At 43.4% G+C, this 21890-nt stretch overlaps 1 protein-coding gene across 1 annotated transcript in view; it reads right to left on the reverse strand.

Annotated features, from left to right (window-relative positions):
- Positions 1 to 1636: 1636 nt before the first annotated feature.
- Positions 1637 to 21890, reverse strand: part of dkk2 (dickkopf WNT signaling pathway inhibitor 2) — a 38358-nt gene continuing 18104 nt past the window's right edge. The window contains exons 2-4 of the mRNA XM_078542427.1: positions 19763 to 19916; positions 7485 to 7634; positions 1637 to 1910 (exon numbers count right to left, since the gene is read on the reverse strand). Of these exons, the coding sequence (XP_078398553.1) occupies positions 1672 to 1910; positions 7485 to 7634; positions 19763 to 19916 (543 nt within the window). The 3' untranslated portion in view covers positions 1637 to 1671. The remainder of the gene's footprint in view (positions 1911 to 7484; positions 7635 to 19762; positions 19917 to 21890) is intronic.

Here is a 21890-nt window from a genome sequence, read left to right on the forward strand (position 1 = left end):
CGCATTAAACTTAATTTGCTCAGACTTCTGCCCATTTCACCAGAGTGACTATCCTGTCCCAGAATCTGCCACTACCTTCCTCCCACTATTAATTGTTCGTAACCTGTTTTATATTTATCTTATAAAGTAATAACAGATTTACCACACCATTAATAAAAAGCTGTCATTTTACACATCCCTCTCATGGATTTCACTTATCAATGACTTTCCTTTTCATAAATGTTTCAAAACGTATCCATTTTTTAAGCATCGTGGATTAGAAATAACAAATTGTATGATAGGTCAAAGAAAGCAATTTTATCGATAGGTTTAACACATTTCAGTTAAACTGACTACAGAGGGTGGTTCATATTTACCCCAAGTGACTCCTACAACCTAGTTAGTGATTCATTCAAAATGGCTCTTCCACTTTTTAACTTTGATTATGTCAATGATATATGAATATCTATTCCCACTTGAGTTAATTTAGCACATGGTTTCTTCTAATTGTATTTAAACAGTGGCACCATTGCTTCACTGTTGAGATGTCTGTAAGTGCACTTGGTGAGCAGCGGCAGGGGTCCCGGGCCACTGAATGGGAATAGCAGGCAAATGAAGTTGAGGTACAAATCAACCAATATCTGACTGAATGGCAGAGGAGGCTAGAGGGGCTGAATAGCCTCCTCCTGTTCCTATATTCCTCACAATTGAGTTTATCTGTTCTGTAATACGCAATTGAAATGTAATTTAAGCTACACCTTCATTGGCTGGGATATATAGCCATTATTGTGAGAAAACAACGGAATTATAAGCAGAATGTTCTAAACGTGTAATATTGTGTGGATCTGCTAAAATGGGCTCCCCTGTCACAGTTAAAATGAACAAGTTTGGGGGGGGGAACGAACTGATTAGTGGCTGTCCTTCTGCAGCTTGATGGGAAAATTAAATTTGAGACGCAAATCGAAGGAACTACAGTGGCTCAAGAAGAAAATGCGCCACCACCTTCTCAGGGGCAGCTCACGATGGTCAACGTACACGGCATTTCCTGCATCAAAATGCCAGCACTAGACCTGATGGGCTGAATGACCTCCCCCCCTCCTTGTGTGGTAAGATTTTATGGCAAAGGATTTTCCGGCCCTGTGGTGGTGGGACCGGACGATCCCGGCAGTGGGCTGGGGCTGGAAAATCCCGCCCTCTGGACTGTTGCGGAGTCTTTTTTTTAAATTCTAATACATGGATCAAAAACCTGAGCCTCCCTACCTCACAGCACCTTCACCACACCGACTGCGGCAGTTCAAAAAGAAGGCCCACTGCCGCCGTCTCCAGGGGCAACCAGGCACGGGCAGTAAATGCCAGCCTCACCCGCGGTGCCAGCGCCCCGAGAATGATTCAAAAAAAAACGTCATAAACCCCAAAAAAGGAAATATCAAAGGCTACGGCGCAACACTCCCCACTGAAGCCAGAAACTGCCTCCGATTAATTTGGGGGAGTGCGAGCTGATCACGTAATGGTCAGAGTGGATATGCCATGGTCTTCAGGCCTGGTTCTCTTGTGTGCTTTTTTGCAGTAAGTGTGAATGAACTCTTGTGGAAGAAATGGCACTTTAACAAATGCTGCATTATTTAGACAATATGCTCCTACGAAGAACCTTTGTTTCGTTGTCTCAGGGCTGTAGTGGAAACGCCAGTGCACTCAGATTTTCTGGCAGATGTGCAGCCTTGATTTGGCCTCTTTCCAGATTTTACAGGCAAGTCCTTTTGCGCAGTCACAGCGCTGGAAAAGCTCCAAGCCATGTGAGCCCTTCCTCTTCTGTTTCGTGCACACTTCCCCCTGGCGAAGAACTGGCTTGCAGATCTTGGTCCAAAAGTGGCGAGCACAACAAAATCCTTCCGCGCAGTCTGAGGAGCGTAAGCAGGAGTCCCCTTCGTGACCTGCGCAACAAGAAGGACAACAAACTTACATTTACATAGCACCTTTAATCTCGGAAATTCCCCCCCTCCAAGATGCATTGTGGCCGCATGAATAGACACCATACTGAAGGAGGAGATATCAGCAGCGGGTGGCCCAAATATCGGTCAAAGAGCTTGAGTTTGAAGGCGGGGCAAGAGGGTGAGAGGTTTAGGGAGGGAATTCCAGAGCTTAGGGCCTAGGTGCCTGAAAACATGGCTGCCATTACTGGGTGGGGGGGGAACAGAGTGGAGGGGATGCATAAGAGGCCAGATTTCGGGAGCTTTCTGACTGATCTCAGAATATCGACCTGACCTGAAGTGTGGGTTCCCCCAGGGGAGTGAGATGAAAGGGGTAGGGGGACAATCTAGCAGAACGTTTTCCCTAATAGGTCAGAGGTCTTTGCCAAACGAAATGACTGTTGACAGTAATGGGGAAATGCTTTGCATCAAAAGCCTTTCCCTTCTAGTCTCTTTTTCCATACAAATTCCTAGTTTATTGATCGCAGCTACCTCAGAGCATCTGGCAGGACCTCCTACCAAATAACATTTTTATGAATGTTCGAAGGAAAGGCTGGCCTCTTCTCAATAATGTACACAAGTTCACAATCAGCTTTTATTTGAGCCTTACTGAGTTCCACACTGAGTCCCACAATCTGCCAAGTTCCACATTACACAAGCAGTTTTGACATGATCCCATTTGCAAACATTAATCTTCCCAATGACTCTGAGAATTACACGCTGGCATTTTTATGTAAAAATTAATCTTTTAAAAATGAGCAAACTCGCTCAGAAACAATCTTAAATTTACAAGTCCAGTGTACCAACCTGGCTAGTTTGTGGGTTCACAGAATCATGGAGTGGTTACAGCACAGGAGGCCATTCAGCCCGTCATATATGTGCCAGCTCTCAGCAAGAGCAATTCAGCTAGTCCCACTCCCCACCCTTCCCCCATACCCTGCAATTTCTTTCTCTTCGGGTGCTTATCCAGTTCCCTTTTGAAAGCTATGACTGAATCTGCCTGCGCCGCAAGTGGTATTTCAGATGCTAATCATTCACTGTGTAAAAACCTTTTTCCTCATGTCATTGGTTCTTTTACCATTCAGCTTAGTTCAGTGTCCTCTCATTTTCGATCCTTCTGCCAAATGGAACAATTTCTCTCTATCTACTGTCTAGACTGCTCGCGATTTTGAACACCTCTATCAAATCTCCTCTCAACCTTCTCTTTTCTAAGGAGAACCATCCCAGCTTCTTCAATCTGTCCACGTAACCAAATTCCCTCAACCCTGGAATCATTCTCGTAAATCATTCCTCCACCCTCTCTAATGCCTTCAGATCTTCCTAAAATGTGGCACACACCATTGGACACAGTACTCCAGTTTGGCCAAATCAGAGTTCAAAAAAGGTTCGTCATAATTTCCTGGTTTTTGCACTCGATGCCTCTATTTATAAAGCCCAGGATTCCACATGCAATTTTAACCGCTTTCACAACCTACCCTGTCACCTTCGCTAATTTGTGCACATATGCTCCCAGGTCTCTCTGTTCCTGCATCCTCTTTAGAATTGTATACTTTACTTTATATTGCCGCTCCTTGTTCTTTCTATCAAAATGAGTCACATCACATTTCTCTCCATTAAATTTTATCTGCCACATGTCTGCCCTTTACCAGCCTATGTCCACTTGAAGTCTATCACTATCCAACTCACAGTTCATAATACTCCCAAGTTTTGTGTCACCTGCAAATTTTGAAACTGTGCCCTGTACACCCAAGTCTAGGCTATTAATGTAGATCAAGAAAAGCAGTGGTCCTAGTATTGACCATTGGGAATGCCACTGTATACCTTCCTCTAGTCCAAAAAAACAATTCTTCACTACACTGCCACTGCGCCTATATACCATGGAATTCAACTTTGCTGGTGTGCCTATTAGGTGGCACTTGATCAAATGCCTTTTGGAAGTCTGTGTACACCACATCAATAGCACTATGCTTGTCAACCCTCTCTGTTACCTCATCAAAAAACTCAATCAAGCTAGTTAAACACAGTTTGCCTTTAACAAATCCTTATTGGTTTTCCTTAATTAATCCACCGTTATCCAAATGACTGTTAATTTTGTTCTGGATTATTGTTTCAAAAAGGTTTCCCACAACTGGTTAAACTGGCTGGCCTGTAGTTGCTTGGTTCATTCTTACGCCCCTTTCTGAACAATGGTATAACATTTGTAATTCTCCAGTCCTCTCACACCATAAGCGGATTGGAAGATTATGGCCAGTGCCTCCACAACTCCCACCCTTATTTCCCTCAGTATCCTCGGATGCATCTGATCCAGTTCTGGTACCTTATCAACTTTAAGTACAGCCGGCCTTCCTAGTGCCTCCTCTTTGAAGCCCATCCAGTGCCGCAACTACCTCCTCTTTCACTATGACTTGGGCAGCATCTTCTTCCTTGCTAAAGTCAGCTGCAGATTATTTAATACCTCAGCCTTGCCCGCTGCCTCCACGCCCACCTCTCCTCTTATTACCCTTCTAATATTTTTATGCCAATGAAAGACTTTTGGATTCTTTTTTATGCCAGCTGCCAGCTGCCAGTCTCTTCTCATACTCCCTCTTTGACCCTCTTATTTCCTTTCTCACTTCTCTGAATTTTCTGTACTCAGACGCATTCTCACATGTATGATCAGTGTGACGTCCATCAAAGCCACTCTTTTTCTGCTGCGTCCGACTCTTTATCTCTTTTGTTATTCAGTAAGCCCTGGATTTGGTTGTCTTAACTTGCCACCTTGTGGGAATGTATCTCGACTCTACCTGAATTACGGTATCTCTGTAAAGGCAGCCCATTGTTCCGTTACAGTTTTGCCTGGTGATCTTTGATTCCAATTTACCTGGTACAAATCCGTTCTCACCCCATTGAAATTGGCTCTCGTCCAATTTAGTATTTTTACTCTGGGCCTTTTCCTTAGCTAATCTAAACATTACAATACTATGATCACCGTTCATGTTCATATTCCTAGCTTCTTACACAGTGATCTAAACGATGTCATTGGAGAAAGTGGGAGGAAATGTGGCCTAATCCTCAGGCAATCACACTTGTGAAAAGTGGAGTTGCCAACTCTGGTTGGACATATTCCTGGAGATTTCATCACATGACCTCCTTTCTCTGCCCACCTCACCTAGGCCTTTTCCCCCAGCTCCAATATTTTTATAATTAACAAACGAAAGTGTTCAAGAAAACCTGACTCATTTCGTGCCCCAATGATTTTTCTCTCATGCTGCTCGCTGCATTGTCCTAGAGATTCAGCTTTAATTCCTGGAGACACCAGGACAGTCCTAGATGGTTGGCAACCATAATGAAAAAGGCATTATCAGCAGCCCTCTTACTTTGGGATGGTGTAGCATAGGAAGGTGCAATGACACTTTAAATGGAGGGGATGGAAAACAGCAAAGAAAAAAGTGAGATGTTGTTAACCAGTTAACACTAAAATTTACATTTATAAAGGCAAAATACTGCGGATGCTGGAAATCTGAAACGAAAACAAAAAATGCAGGAAAACTCAGCAGGTCTGACAGCATCTGTGGAGAGAGAGACAGAGATAACGTTTCAAGTCCGTATGGTTCTTCTTCAGATCAATTCCCTGTCTTCCTTTGAGACCCGGCTTAAAACCCACTTTCTTGAGCAAGCTTTCGGTCACCCAGTGACCGATCTGAAGAAGAGACGAAACATTATCTCTGTCTCTCTCTCTCCACAGATGCTGTCAGACCTGCTGAGTTTTTCCAGAATTTTTTGTTTTCGTTGACATTTATGAAGTTTATTAATCCACAGCAGAAACCCTAATATCGCCACCTTCTAATTATGTAAATTATCGAATGGATACAAGAAGCTGTTTATAAGATCCAAACAAGAGCTTCAAATAATGCTGTAATCCATTCGAGTGGTCTATGACAAAATCTCACCTAGCTTGCATTGTTTTTAACATAGATTATAAGATACTAAAGCACACTTTAAAACCAATGAATTGTTAAAGGAGATGTTATTAGGAGGGGTGACCGAAAGCTTACTCAAGGAAGTGGGTTTTAAGCCGGGTCTCAAAGGAGGACAGGGAATTGTAGAGGGTGGGCCCTAGCTAGCTGAAGGCACAGCCGCCAATAGTGAAGTAATGGAAGTGGCGGGAGAATCACAGGGGACCAGCGTCGGAGGAATGGAGAGTTTGCGGGTGATTATACTCCAGGTAGGAAGTGATAAAACCAGGGAGGGATTTAAAATCAAGGATGAACATTTTAAATTGGAGGCCTTGGGGGACTGGGAGGCAATATCGGTCAGATAGAACAGGTGTAACAGGCATGCATCACTTGGTGTGGGACTTTGGGGTTTACAGATCTCCATGAAAAATGGTAGACCATTGAAATAGTCAAGTCTGGAGGTGATTAAAGGTGATTGTGGGTGATTGTTTCATTAGCAGGGATGAGTGATGTTACAGAGGTGGAAGTAGCCACTCTTTATGATGGAGAGAATATGGGTCAGAAATTCACCTCAGGGTCAAATAGGAGTTCGGGGTTGCAGACAGTCTAGTTCAGCCTGTTCAACTCTCCCGAGTAGCATTTTTCAACACAAACCTTGGAGACATGTTCAAACATGAGGTTGCTGACCGTTGCTACTGTTACATTCTAATTAGGTTATTCAGCTTTTCTATCAGCATATTGCATGATAATATTCCTTTAAGGTCTTTAGGAAATGATCGGTAATGTCTGAGAAAGGCTTTTGTTTGCTAGATTTCGTTATAAGGCTCGTTTAAGTGAAAAAAATAACTGACAACCAGGAACCTAATTGAATTTTTCTCAAACACGGCTTGCAAAAACAGAAGCCTCCCGTCTGAATTCGTCAAATATGCAAACACATCTGACTAGATTGGGAGAACAAGTGGCTTCTTCTGATGTTCCCTTGGAGTTTTAGCAAGCATATTATGAAGCTTAACATCCTTGCTCCTGCCAATAGCTATTTCAGTTATTGTCATTCATGGGAGCCAATAATGGCCCAGTGCGTGACTGCTGTAACTTAGAGCAATGAGAGAACAGCAGCTGTATTAGTGATGTACAGAGTAACCTGCCAAATGTAGATTATGGGGTTGATGAAAAGGAGTTTTGACTGACTGAAAACTATTACCAAACCCACAATTAACTTTTGGTTAGGTTCAGCCTCAGGCGTCTTTATTGTCCTCCAGAAGTTGCTGTTGTGAACTTCAAGGACCACATGGGCAGCAATAAATGTACATGTGAAAAAAGTTATGACAAACATTTCCTCTTCCCCCTTCCATTAATATCATGGAGCCTCAGCCGGTACATGGACGGCTATCAATGGCATTGTATCATCCAGACTGATTTGGCCCCAGGTTTGATCCCTGTTATATGCGGTACACTGCATCTGGTTTTTGGGGCCCAGGACTGACTGAAGTATTTCTCACTCCTCATTGTCTAGCAATGGCTGGAAAGGGCAGGCGTGACACTTAGCCACACACTGCTGATAAAATCCAAGGCAATTCCATTGGAAGGTGATAATGCCACCAACCTTTCTCACGTGACGGCTTTGCCTGTGTGTTTCCCACAATCTGCCAGTACGTGCCTTTGGATCCATGGTGGGTTCCCTTCTTAGTGTGTTCTTGTATGTCCCCAGACAGCGATCTGCGGCTGGCGCCTTCAAGAAGTGGTACACAGATACCTGAGGCAAAGGATAACAATGGGAGCTACTAAACCAGGATTGGCACACATTTCACACTCACGGCTAAAAATCAACTGCAATTAATCCACTGGGTCCATAGTTAGAGTGGCATGGCCGGCACAAAGTAAAGCTTTCATTTGTCCATAATGCGTTCCATAATGTTGTCATTTGTAGGGAAATATCTCACTGCGCCTGAAAAGAATATTTCATTCCCCATCCCACCAACGGCAACAATACATCATTAATGCTGCAGTGTGTCTGTCTAACTAGGTGTCTGTACATGCACTTATTTCATTTGTGTGGACATGTATGTGGGTTTATAAGTACATTGGCGTGTTTGCATATGTGAATATTTATACAAAAGCAAAATACCATTATGTGGTTGCTGAAAAGCTGAATTAAAAACAGAAAATGCTGGAAGTTCCCCTCCAAGCCAGTCACCGTCCTGACTTGGAAATATTTCACCTTTCCTTCACTGTCACTGGGTCAAAATCCTGGAACTCCCTCCCTAACAGCACTGTGGGCGTGCCTACAACACATGGGCGGCAGCGGTGAAAGTAAGCGACTCAGCACCACCTTCTCAAGAGCAATTAGGGATGGGCAATAAATGCTGGCCTAAGCCCAACGGCGCCCACATCCCAGGAATGAATAAAAAAAACTCAGCAGGGCAGAGAAACAGAATTAATGGAGTGGATTTTAGCGATGGATTACCCACGTTGCCGACCAAAAGGTCCGTCGGCACCTTGCCAACCAGAAACCCGTCAATATTATGCTGGGAGCCGCCTTAATTAGTTCAGAGTGGGACTTCCGAGCCCATCTGGGAGGAATTCCTGCCCGAGAGAACTGCCTGCCAATCTGAATGGCCAGCAGCTCTGTAGTCACAGCTGCACCAGAAACGAGTAGTGGCCATTGCTCGGACTACAAGCAGTCCAAGAAGAAGAAGAGCAATGGATGGCCAACTTCAAGTAAGTTGGCAATTTTTTGGTAGGGCCTTCCTGGCAAGCCCCAGTAACGGGGAGGGTGAGGGGAGTTGGGGGTGGCTGAGTTTTAGAGGTGGGGGGGTTGATCTTGGGGTGGGGGGGTGGGGGGGTGGTGGGGTTTGCACCCAATGGGCACAGGGGCCTCCTGACAGAAGGTAGCCCCCACCCCTTCCTGCCCACCAGCCCCGGGCTACCTGCCTTCCCCAGCCAGATTAAAAATAGCGGCGGAGGCAGAATGAGGCCCTAAGTGATCCTTGATTGGCAAGTTAAGGGCCCAATAAGCCTAAGGGTGGGTGGGCCGCTGATGCCTTACCCAGCGCTCATTAAATGGGAGCTAGGTCGGGGGTGGGTGGGAATGTGGCAGGCAGGCTACCCGTTCTATTTTACAAGTTCCCACCGCCTTTAAACATGCCGGCAGGAGGCCATATCAGAATCAACCCAATGTTTCAGGCCAATGACTTTTCATCAAAACCGGGAAAAGTTACAAACTTAACAGTTTTAAGCAAACAAGAAGCATGGAATGGGTGGAGGAGAGGAAAGAGCAAAAGGGAAGATCTACAATAGGGTGGAAGGTGCAGGAGAGATTAAAACACAAAGAGTTGATGGTTCATGGCAAAAGGAGGTGGTAATGAGAGAAGTAACAAAACATAGGTGGGTCTAGAGGAGGTATGAATGGGAATGGCAGTAACTGGCACTGGAAAAACCCTGGGGGAGAGGTTACGATCTGAAGTTGTTGAACACAACGTTGCGTCTGGTAGGCTGCACAAAGTGCCTAATAAAAAGTAGAGGTGCTGTCCCTTGAACTTATATTGAGGTTTATTGGAACAGTGCAGGAGGCTGAGGATGGAGAGGTCAGAGGGGATTAACATTTATATGTACCTGTGTGCATGTATCTGTCTGTGAATACGTACATGTAAGTGTGTGCCTATAAACAGGTGTGGTGTGGTAGGCACCAGGCCTGGTGGCAACAAGGAAATAAGGTTTCTTCTGTGGGTTAGTGGTAGTGCCGTCACCTCAAAAGTCAGATGATTGTGAGCTCAAGTTCCACTCCTGGACTGCAAGCGCACAATCTGGGTTGACACTACAGTGCAGCATTCAGAGAGTGCTGTCTTTTGGATGAGATGTTAGGCTAAGGCCCTGTCAGCCCATTCAATGGGCCGTTACTGTTTGGAAGAATGCATGCTGTATGGAGGCAAGTTGAATTCTATTGCACTTTCTGGTAATTTTCAAGTCAAAATGTTTTGCAATGTGCTCTTATGAACTTTATGAATAAAGCATATTTTGGGGGAAATAAAGGCTTTGACGAACAGAAGAGGAGTGTCCTCCCTGGATCCTGACCAAAGTTTAGTCGGCAAACAACTTCACTAAAACAGATCACATTGCTCTTTGTGGGATTTTGCTGGGTGCAAATTGGCTGCCATATTTCCTGCATTACAATAATGCTTATACTTCCAATGTACTTTGTTAGTTGTAGAGCTCTGAGCTTGTGAAATGACACTAATTCAATGCAAGTCCTTGCTTTATTTTCAATAGTTTGGTTCCAGTTACTATTTAGCTCTTCTCACACCACTATTAGAACAGAGAAACAATGCGGGAGTCAGGAGTCCATATGATACCATATTGGAGAGTTCACTCTTAAACCTTATACATTGCTCAATATATCTGGCCTGAACAATAATGAGATGAGGCGTATCATCAAATACATGCTGTTTCTCTCTTTCTCCACGTGTTAGGGTTGAGATCTGAGTAATCTTCTCAAACTGATTCTATCACATAGGAACATAAGAAAATAGGATTTAGGAGCAGGAGGTGGCCATTTGGACCTCCGAGTCTGCTCGGAGTCTGCCATTCCCCCATAAACCTTGCTTCCCTTGTCTATCAAAAATCTATCTAACTCAGCCAGGAATAGATTCAATGATCCAACCTCCACTGCTTTCTGGGGCAAGCCCATATACTAATGACCCGCTTAGAGAAAAATATTGCCCTCATCTCTGTCTTAAAAGCAAGGCCTCTTATTTTTAAACTCTGTCCTCTCGTTCTAGTCCCTGGAGGAAACATAGATTCAGAGGATCTGGATGTCCGAGTGCATGAATTACAAAAGGTTAGTATGCAGGTACAACAAATAAGTAGGAAAGCTAATAGAATTTATTGCGAGGGGAATTGAATACAAAAGTAGGGAGGCCACGCTTCAGCTATACAGGACATTGCGGTGACCACATCTGGAGTACAGTGTTGGTCTCCTCATCTAAGGAAGGGTATAAATGTGCTGGAAGCAGTTCAGAGAAGATTTACTAGACTAATGCCTGGAATGGCTTGTATCCACTAGAGTTTAGAAGAGTAAGAGGCGTCTTGATTGAAACATACAAGATCCTGAGGGTCTGGACTGGGTGAATATGGAAAGGGTGTTTCCTCTTGTGGGAGAATCTAGAACTAGGGGTCATTGTTTTATAGGGGTCACCCATTTAAGACAGAGATGAGATTTTTTTTCACTCAGAGGGTCGAGTGTCTTTGGGACTCTCTTCCTCAAAAGGTGGTGGAAGCAGAGTCTTTGAATATTTTTAAGGCAGAGTTTGGTAGATTCTTGATAAGCAAGGAGCCAAACGTTATCGGGGTAGGCGGGAATGTGGAGCTGAGGCCACAATCTGATTAGCCATGATCTTATTGTATGGCGAAGCAGGCTCGAGGGGCCAAGTAGCCCACTCCTGCTCCTAATTCGTATGTTTGTCAGTGGAGCTTCTCTGAACGGCTTCTAATGTAATGTTATCCTTTTTCAAATAAGGAGATCTAAACTGTGTACAGTATCCCAGATGTGGCCACAGCAAAGCCCTGTACAGCTGCAGTAAAACTTCCCTACTTTTACATTCGATTCCCCTTGCAATAAATGACAACATTTCATTCATCTTCCTAATCACTTGCTGTACCTGCATACTAATGTCTTGTGATTCATGTACCAGGACACCCAGATCCCTCCGTGCCACCAAGTTCTGCAATCTATCTCTCCATTTAAATAGTATACACAAGGCATTGCATCAATCACAAAGTATGGAGCTCATCCTAATTTACACTATTTGAGAATGCCTGACTTTTTAAAGGTTCATTGTCACTATTGTAAAGTACATTCTTTTGTGTTCTTGCTCTGTAAATGTAAATTATAAAAATACACACAGAATTACACCTACTTTAGAAAACGCTGCTTTACATGGATTGATTCTATAAAAGTTAAGCTCACATCAATGTGTTCATGAGTTAAAAATAAAAGGTTGCCAGACTCACTATATTCCCCTTTAATAGAGCACAAAAATAACTTCTGTTTAATTAACCTTTGCTAAAATAGTGCTGTGAATAAAAAAAGACAGATGTTTCTATGAGTCTGATCCCTTGCACTGCCCTGAGCTGCTTTGTAACTTAGAGTACAGAATGCCAGTTAAAGATTTAGCTCCAGAACTGGTGGGATGGGCCAAATGGTCTTGTTCTGTATCACAATGTCTAAAATTCTAAATGATTCTCCTGAGCACTAAATTACACAGCCTCTGTCTCAGTCGAAGTCCAAGCCCTATGGAGTCGGGCAGATCACAACTTCTGATCTGTTGTGCCAGCCCAAGCAAAAGGATGAAGAACATTAGGATCACAGTCTATTGTGAGCATAGTGTGCTGTGTGTAATCTCTCAAATGAGATTATTTAGAGTGAGATGAAATCACAGTGTAACATGGGGGTTGCAATGATTTAAAAATAAAAATGGAGCAGTTTTGCACTCAATATGGGCACAGGGGCCACTGCAATGGATTTTTTTTCCTTTATTCTTTCATGGGACGTGGGCATTGCTGGAAAGGCCAGCATTTGTTGCCCGCCCCTGATTGCCCTTGAACTGAGTTGCTTACAAGGCCATTTCAGGGGACAGTTAAGTGTCAACCACATTGCTGTGGGTCTGGAGTTGCATGTAGACCAGACCAGGTAAGGACGGCAGATTTCCTTCCCTAAAGGGCATTAGTGAACCAGGGTTTTTACAACAATCGATGGTAGTTTCATGGTCACCATTACAGTGACTAGCTTTATATTCCCGATTTATTATTGAATTTAAACTCCACCAACTACTGTGTTGGAGTTTGAACACATTTCCCCAGAGCCTGGGCCTGAAGAGTACCTATCCAGTAACATTACCACTACACCTGACAGGAAGGCCTCATAGGCACTCAATGTGTTGCTATCAAGAAGTCCCGAATCTATGAAAGGAGCAAACGCTCAACTGAAGAACAGCTCCTGAAATCGCTCTGCAATAAAAGCTCATTGAGGGGGAACTGGTCTTAGGAGATAGCATTAGAACAGGTGACAACGAGGCAATTCAACAACCCACTCCATTTTCTAACCCCACTGATTCCAGTAGGAGAGGAAATCAAACGGTATAAAACGGACTGTTGATTTACTAATGGCAGGTTCTGTGCTACCAATTCCACTGAAATCCTCTTTTACTTTTGTAAAAAAGTCTATTTGTTTACCTATTATACTGTACAGACAAGAAGAAGCAGTCAATAAATGTTAATAAACTTAATATGTTCCTAAACTTCTTCAAAGTATATTTAACAACCAACTTTCTGAATTTCAGTCCTGAAGCCCATTGCCTGAAGCTATTTTTTTTGTCTTCCAAATAAACCTCTTTCTGTAGATTTTAGTTTCTGAACAATTTGAGCTCAGCTACCTCAAAGTAGAGAACCCTGAACCAGGTGTAGGGATTTGCACTGAATCTCAAAGCTATAATCCAACCTGGTGCAAATTAGGCCGATTTAGACAAACCTGGAATCAGATGTGTTGCCTTTTCAGCCTCCCTGGATTGCTTTTAATTCTGGGGGATGGGAGGGGATGCAAGTGAAATGCAGAGAATTTGAAACCTGGGCTATTTTAACTCTTGGGGCCTCCACCACTGGGCTGGAATTGGGCAAGAAATGGCTCCTGGACCTCAGGAAAATCGAGCAATCCTTGGCTGCCTGGCAGCATGAAACTAGATGTGGGGAAAGGGGTTCCAGAAGGGTCTCACAGGAGACACCTCTTTCCTTGTGGGGCCCAACAGACCGTGTTGGCCTATCTTAAAGGGACCACTTTTAAAGCTTCTTTTTTCTTCTTTTTGTCTGCAATGAAGTATTATCCAGCATTTTTCCCACTTCTTTCCAACCGTTCAAAGAAACTTAATAATCTGTTAAACCCATCAACTGCTACTTGATAGGAGCGTTCCTCATTCCTATTTCTCCCATATTGTATATTCCTATAAGGGATTGACCTACACACCAGCACCAATGAAGTTGCCAGGGCCTTAAATATCTATTCGTGTTTTCTAATTACAGATGCAAAAGGACATGCTTTGTATTTCCAGTATTTTGTTTTGCTTTTCATAAACGTTCCTTTTCATCTGCCTTAAGTCCTCTCGGTTTTAAAATAAATATTTTCCAGTCATGTGAAATTGCCCAGTTGCTTTTGAGGCTTCTTAACTCATGACTCATTCACATAGGAAATAAAAGGGGTCATTGTGGTGAGAAGAAACCAACTGGGGAAGACACCCACCTTCTCCAAACTGCAACTGTTTAACATGGATAAGCTATGTACAGAATTCATTGTTGGCAACCCTCTTGAGATTTGTAGCTACTCTCAGATGCTCTAACTTTAACTGCCAAGTTTTTAATCATCTTGGAAAGTTCTGGTCTAATTCATGATTATTGATATGATCTATGGTCATTCTGCTGGTGACCTTTTTGGATGATGCACAAGTTCTGGAACCCTACTCTTCAGCACTTTGGTGATTCATTTACCATTGTCATGTATATCATCAAAACCTCTGACAGGTTCTGGCACTCATTGCACATGCACAAGTTATATTGATGGCTACTAGTTTCTGCTCAAACTGCCCCATCTGGGCTATCGTTTAGTAATTCATCCTCTGTCTCGTTTTTCTTTTAAGGCACTCAGTAATTTCCCTGGCTCCTGTTCTCTTTCGCACATTATTCCTGCCCCATGTGAATCATTCTATCCACCTGCATTCCAATTATTCTCTCAACATTTATTAGCCCCCTTCAGATCACATGCTTTCAGTATACACAAGCTCGATTCCTCTCGCGGTACAGTAGTTGAAAGATCTTAATCTCTCCTAACCCCAATGCAGCTTCTTTCAGTTCTTCAAGGCTATGGTTTATTCTCTTTTTCATGAGTCTCAGAAAGGCTTTCAGCTCTTATTTCTGATTGTTTCAATCATATTCCTTCTTCATCTGTTTATGTTTACAGCCCCAGTATCGTCTCTGATCTCAAGTGGACCCCTCATTTATGTCCATCACTCAATGGGGCTTGACCCCCTGACTCAAAGGCAAGCATGCTAACATAAAGAAAGAATGGCTCGCAAAGGTTAAAATAACATGTCACGTTATAGTCAAAACCCATCTATTACTTAGGAATGAGTTACAGTTTACAATGTACAGCTGTGCCAAAGCATTACTAAAGCATTACTGGTTATCATAATGTTATAACTGCTTTTTGATTGATAATGATATTGCTTGACTTGAGGCATGTTTCTACTTTGTTTCTGTCGTGTGTTAGGCAGATAACTGCAAGGTGGAATTAGAGGCGGCAGCAGCAGCAGCAAAGGCAGATGAATTATGAATCAAAACTTGGCGGTTTCTGTGGACAGGCTTTGAGGGGTTTCATTAGGTTAACAATTGGCAGAACATGGTTTTTCCACTACCTAATCAATCCTTCACCAACAATGTGGCAATCAATCTTGGCAATCAAAACTAGGAGAAAATTTCACGGATTGAAGAGCCAGAATAGGAAGCTTCACTGTTGATACTGGGGCTCAAAGGGTTGAATTGTGAAAAACTGTTGGATAGTATTTGTTGGGAGGTTGTTTGGTATCTCACTAAGAGGTCCAGAGGCTTGTATGATTGAACATAAACCATTTATTAGTAACCTATATCCATATACATCTCCAAGGTACAGCTTTGCATGGGTGCTGTCGCTATGCTGGCTTCTTCCAGACTACCAATGTACTCACAGTCTACCATCATGTGACTTTGTACATCACTATGTGGGCAGTACTGTTTCCCCAGTACTACATTAACCCTGTGGAGAGGAAGACAGAGATAATGTTTCGAGTCCGTCTGACTCTTCATCAGAACTAAAGAGAAATAGAAATGTGGTGAAATATAAGCTGTTTAAGGGGGGTTGGACAAGTGTAGTTGAACAGAGGGCCAGTGATAGGTGGAGGCAAAGGAGAGATTGCCAAAGATGTCATAAACAAAAGGTCAAAGGGGTGCTGACGGTGGTGATATTGGCTAAAGGATGTGCTAATGGTGACAAAGGGTAGAAAGCAGGATGAGCAAGTGACAGATGGCCCTAGTGGGGGTGGGGTGGGGGGAGGGGATCGAAATAGGCTAAAAGGTGGAGATAAAACAATGGATGGAAATACATTTTAAAAATAATAATAGAAATAGGTGGGAAAAGAAAAATATATATATAAAAAATAGATAATAATTATTAGAAAAAAGGGGATCAAAAAGGGGCGAGGATGGAGGAGAGAGTTCAAGAACTGAAGTTGTTGAACTCGATGTTAAGCCCGGAAGGCTGTAAAGTGCCTAATCAGAGGGTGAGATGCTGTTCCTCCAGTTTGCGTTGAGCTTCACTGGAACATTGCAGCAGGCCAAGAACAGACATGTGGGCATGAGAGCAGGGTGGTGTGTTGAAATGGCAAGTGACAGGAAGGTCTGAGTCATGCTTGCAGACAGACCGAAGGTGTTCCGCAAAGCGGTCACCCAGTCTGTGTTTGGTCTCTCCAATGTAGAGGAGACCGCATTGGGAGCAGCAAATGCAGTAGACTAAATTGAGGGAAGTGCAAGTGAAATGCTGCTCTCTTTGGCTCCACCTATCACTGGCCCTCTACCCAGCTTCACCTGTCCAACCCCACTTAAACAGCTTATATTTCACCACATTTCTATTTCTCTTTAGTTCTGATGAAGAGTCATATGGGCTCGAAACGTTAACTCTGTCCTTCCCTCCACAGATGCTGTCAGACCTGCTGAGTTTTTCCAGCAATTTTTGTTTTTGTTTCAGATTTCCAGCATCCGCAGTATTTTGCTTTTATCTACTTTAACCCTGGCTTTGCCAAACACCCTTATGCAACAGAATTTACTTGTATGCCCTTCGATTTAGAAGGTTGGGGCTGGGGTCTTATGGATGAGATTAAAATGAGAAAAGGGATTTTATTGGGTTGATACAGAGAACTCTTTCCTCTGGTCAAGGAGTCCATAAAAAGCCGACATTATCTTAAAATCAGAGCCAGGCCATTCAGAACCTGGTCAGCAATTTTAACACAAGGTATGGCAGAAATCTGGAATTCTTTCCCCTGAAAAGGGTTTAAATGTTCAAGATTGAGGATGATAAATTTTAATTAGGTATAATCAAGGAATATAGAACAAACACAAGTAAATGGAATTGAGGTACAGATCAGCTATGATCTAATTGAAGAGCTGAACAGATTTGAAGGGCAGAATGTCCTACTCCTGTTCCTATACTGGTATTCCCTGTAGACCTTGTGGTTTGGTACAAAATATTGAGGGAAGGTTCCAGAAGCTCTTATGTTCTTAGCAGTCTTAAATAGTCTAGTGATGCCATGTAAACAGACAGCCCAGCCATGCTTCTGCTGTGCTGTAAAGGCTGCCTTTTGGCGTGGGAGCAGACCTGACTTTGAACCTGCGATCACTCCAAGGAGAAGAGATCACTTTCCTCTGTGACTGCCAGTGTTATAATATTTCATTCTAATTTACATTGAGGCATATGAAAACACAAAGTTAAAGATGATGACAAACACCACTGAGTTTTCCATTTTCCTCCAACCTGCTTTTTTGACTGTTTCTCCCAATTGTTTACATGGATCAGGTATGATTAGGGAGCCAAAAAGCCTTTAGTTGAATTGATCATCCTGCTGTCATGGGTATGGAAATGGATGGTCAATATCATAATCCATCTCCTGAAAAAGGCATTGACTGGGTCTTCATAGCCTTGAGGGTAACAGACTGTTTGCCTTCACAGTGAATGATTCTTTGTAGAATCTTCAGCTCCCAACAGGGATTCGAACTCAAAGGAGTGTGGGGTGGTGGCAGGACTGCAACAGTATAGCATTGATCCTCTGAGGTGCTTGCTTTGAGCAAGACTTCCCTGCTGGGCACACGGAACCAATGAATTCACCCTCCTTCTATCAGTCTGCAGCGGTTTGGTTCATTGTCAGCCTTTTAGATGGAGTGTTAGCCATTTGTTAAAGAGTGAAGTCATCACCATCAACAGAAAAATCACCAACTTGGATAGAATCCAGCAGATTTTTGTTAAGAATGAGGGAAGGAAATTGCCCCAGATATAATTCCCTGAGCGATCCCTAACTAAGAACTGCAGTATTAGATGAATATCCATTTATCATAAACTGATGCTCGAATGCAGGAAGTCACGAATTGCAAGGCAGTGATTTGTTTTTTGCAGTGCCTGACCCTTCAAAACAAATTCATGTGGTGTTCTTTGGGAAGTGTGGTTTCTGACAACCCTATAAAAAAAAAAGTGCCAGGATGCAGATGTGATTGTGTCATTCAGCACACTCCCTTATCGAGCCACCAACATGTTTGGCTGCCAGGCTACGCTCCTGTAACTGCTTCATTAAACAGGATGGGTGACCGTGGGCCCCTTGCTCTCAGTCGACAGTGCCTCAAATACCTTTCACCGCTGGGAATGGGGAATCATGGAATTGTTGCTTATAAACCACCCTTTGGAGCAGAGACCTGGAATAAAATGGCACCTTTCTTCGTTTGAAATTCTTTTCCATCGTACTGCTGTCCCAACACGGACCTTCCCCAGAAATGAGCCAGAGTGCGCTGGCGAGCGAAACTTTACCACATATGAACAGCGTGGATTTCGGAAATGGGCACAACTGAAAAATGATTTAAGTGGTCTGCTCCACCAAAACTAATCTTCTTCATGCTGAGGCAGACATGCCATTTGTCCTCTCCCTAAGCAATTCTTCATCGGGTAAATCTGGATGTTCTCATTGCCCTCATACTACAAAAAATCTCTTCGAGACTGGTCTTGCCGCTTAATACTTTATATATCTGCAGACATGTATTGTAATGTTTGCAAGAGGTTTTACAGGATATTATGGGGGTGAAAGTCAACCTCACCATGACTTTTTTCCAGGCAATAAACAGCCACAAAATGATTCAATATCATTATATTGGGCCAACGTCCCAAATCTGTACAGCGTGTAAAGGCTTCCTATGTCATATTGGTTCTGGTGCTTTGGAGGTGTCTCTGGTGACTTCCTTGAATGTATTAATAAAGGACCTAAAGCCCGTTTTAGGTCTTAAATATAACATTCAGGTTTGCCCTGAATGCAGCAGGTCAGGATTACCAGGTCTACATATGGCCTAAGCAATGGTCCTTAATGAGATTGCTAGAGGCTGCCACCAAAAAGGTACATTTTATATTCAGGGAAATGCCCACCTAAACGTGAGCCAGTGGGAGCATGAATGCTGCTCCAGATTTTGCAATGAATCTGCAAACTGTTGATGGCCAGAGCTTGTTTCCACTCTTGCTTCCCTCTCGGCACCTCCCTTCCCAGACCTTCATCCCAGCCAGCCAATCTGCACACAGCAAGGCCCCACCAAAAATAAAGAGATAATGATCAGAAATTCTGTATTTGCAACATTGGTTTAGGGATGAATATTAGCCAGGACAACTGCTCTGCTTTGATTGGTGCTGTGGGGATCTTTCACATCTACCTAAGAGGGCAGGTGGGTCCTCTGTTTAACATCTCATCCCAACAATAGCATTTCTATCAGCACAGCACTCCCTCTGCATTGCATTGAAGTGTTGGATTATATGTTCAAGTCTCTGAAGTGGGGCTTGAACCTTCAAACCTTCTGGGCTCAGAGGTAAGAGTGCTACAACTGAGCCACAGCCCAGCACTCCTAGAGGAAGGCTGCCCATTTTATTCCCACACTAAGCAATTTAATTTTTCATTCCTCACATAGCGGGTTAGGTTGGAATTAACACCCGCCAACAAGTCCCCGCCCCCAGTTTAAATTCTGCTTTCACTCTATAAGGCTCGTGCTCCAGTGAAATAAAAGCCAATGTACCATTACTGCAGTAGTTCCCCGGGCAGCACATCGAGTCTCTATGGCAGCGTTTCTTCCTCCTCCTGCAGGACAGGCAAGACGGGTAGCCTTGATGGTGTGAATGGTGACAGTAACCACTGGGCCCACACTCTTTATCACTGCTGCATGCTTGATTCTGAAACATACAAAAATAAACCATAGTATATATTTTTTGTAAAGCAGTCGGCTGGTGTGAGACAAACACTCCAGATTGAGGGGAGGGTGTTAGGGGTGGGGAAGGGGGAAGGAATGGCTGTGTAAAAACTACCCAGCGCTTGTCCCCTGAAGGAAAAAAGTATCAGGTTTTGCTGTGCTTTTGGTTGTAAAGGTTGGCTGTACTCAGTGAGCTACCTCACATTATTGAGTGCCTCTGAAAGCTAGCTTTGTCTGAAATCATTTTCACACAGATATCCTCTTCTTATCTCAGTCACAGCATCATGCCCCCTCAAACAATGTTCCCTCGCTTCACAGTAACCATCAGAGACTTTGCTTTGCTTACTGTGTGCTGCTGGGTATGAGAGAGAGCAGAGAGAAAAGGGAGATAATTAACATGGCAGCAGTATAGCTGGGAGGGTCATGGTAGACAGGTACAAGTAGTATGGTCTGTACCAAGGCAACGGCCTGGTTAAAGATGCTCCATCTAAACCAAGAGCACCTCTTTGTAACAGGCAGTGCAGGGTGAGCCAGGAGCTCAGGCCTCAAGTGTTCTTTTACTGTGAAAGAATAATTACAAGCTTACAAAGTATCAATTACAACATATTAAAAATGTGTATGACTGAATACGTTTTCTGTCAACTTTATTATGAAAGCTGCTCTATTGAGAGCCGCTTGTCAGTGGATGCTCTGCAGCACCATCACTGGTGGGAAGGTGTAATTACAAGGTGACGAGTTCACACAAAGTAGTAAAGGAATTTGGTATTGAGATAGCATCTTTCATGAGCTCAGGAGCCTTGGTGAGTTGCTGTAGTGCATCCTGTATATAGTACACTTTGCTGCCACTGTGCACTGTTGCTGGAGGGAGTGAATGTTTAAGGTAGCGGATGGGGTGCCAATAAATTGGGCTCCTGGATGGTGTCAAGCTCCTCGAGTGTTGTTGGAGCTGCACTCATCCAGGCAAGTGAATGTAACAACGGAACAAATATTAAAATATACATACTTCAGATTGTGGCTGATTGTGTGATCTTCACCTCTTGGATAATACATGTTTTGCTTTTGTTGTTTGAAATATTGATCGGAGCTTTTTATAGGTTTTTAAAATTACAATATCAGATAGAGTGGTGCCAGTTAGCTCAGCTGGATAGTGTGTGGTTCAGGATAGTGCCAACAATATGGGTTCAGTTTCTGCCTACGGCTGAGGTAGACTTGGGACCTGCCTCCTCACCCTGCCCCTGAGAGTGGAAGGCAATGGCAAACCACTGATTAAAAACTGTTGAGGTGAAACAGCTTAGGATGAAGCATCGGCTGACAATGAGCCAAGGACCAGTCTTTGGGTGGAGCACGCATACCATATCATCTCTGGGCATGCTGTTAACATGAATGAATATTGCTAAATATATTAAGCAAGGAATTACTTGTTAATCAACTGCGGATTATTTTTGATAAATCTACTGAACTAGCGTGACCACTTAACCTGCACTGTTAGCCAACTTGGACTATGTAATCAATTATCACTAACCTTGATACCCACTACTACTGCAAATACTGTCCATATTCAGCCCTGTAGTGCTTTTGTCCCTGTTCCCTTCATTTTTGAAATATTATTTCCATAAGTGGAGATGTTGCTGAAGCTTTGTGGCATGACATGTGGCGAGCGGGACAAATTTGAGGGGAGCAGGTGACTCCCAAAGCTCTCCACCACTGGCAGCTTTTCCTCAGCTGATATCTGTGTCTGTTGTAGACTAATTGACAGAGATTGATTGCTAAGATTCGTTAACAACTTCCTTATCATTGTTTCATGCATCTACCAGGATGGTAGAAGGCAAACTAGATGGACTTTAGTCTTTACTCATCCAGCATCCTATCTGTCTATGTACAGAGTTCCATTTGCCTGTCAAACTTTGGGCCATTGAAGGCTGCATTTCCTTTGATTGGTAAGTCATTTGTTCGCCTC

The sequence above is a fragment of the Cetorhinus maximus genome, chromosome 1, assembly GCF_964194155.1.
Source record: "Cetorhinus maximus chromosome 1, sCetMax3.hap1.1, whole genome shotgun sequence".
NCBI classification, from domain to species: domain Eukaryota; kingdom Metazoa; phylum Chordata; class Chondrichthyes; order Lamniformes; family Cetorhinidae; genus Cetorhinus; species Cetorhinus maximus.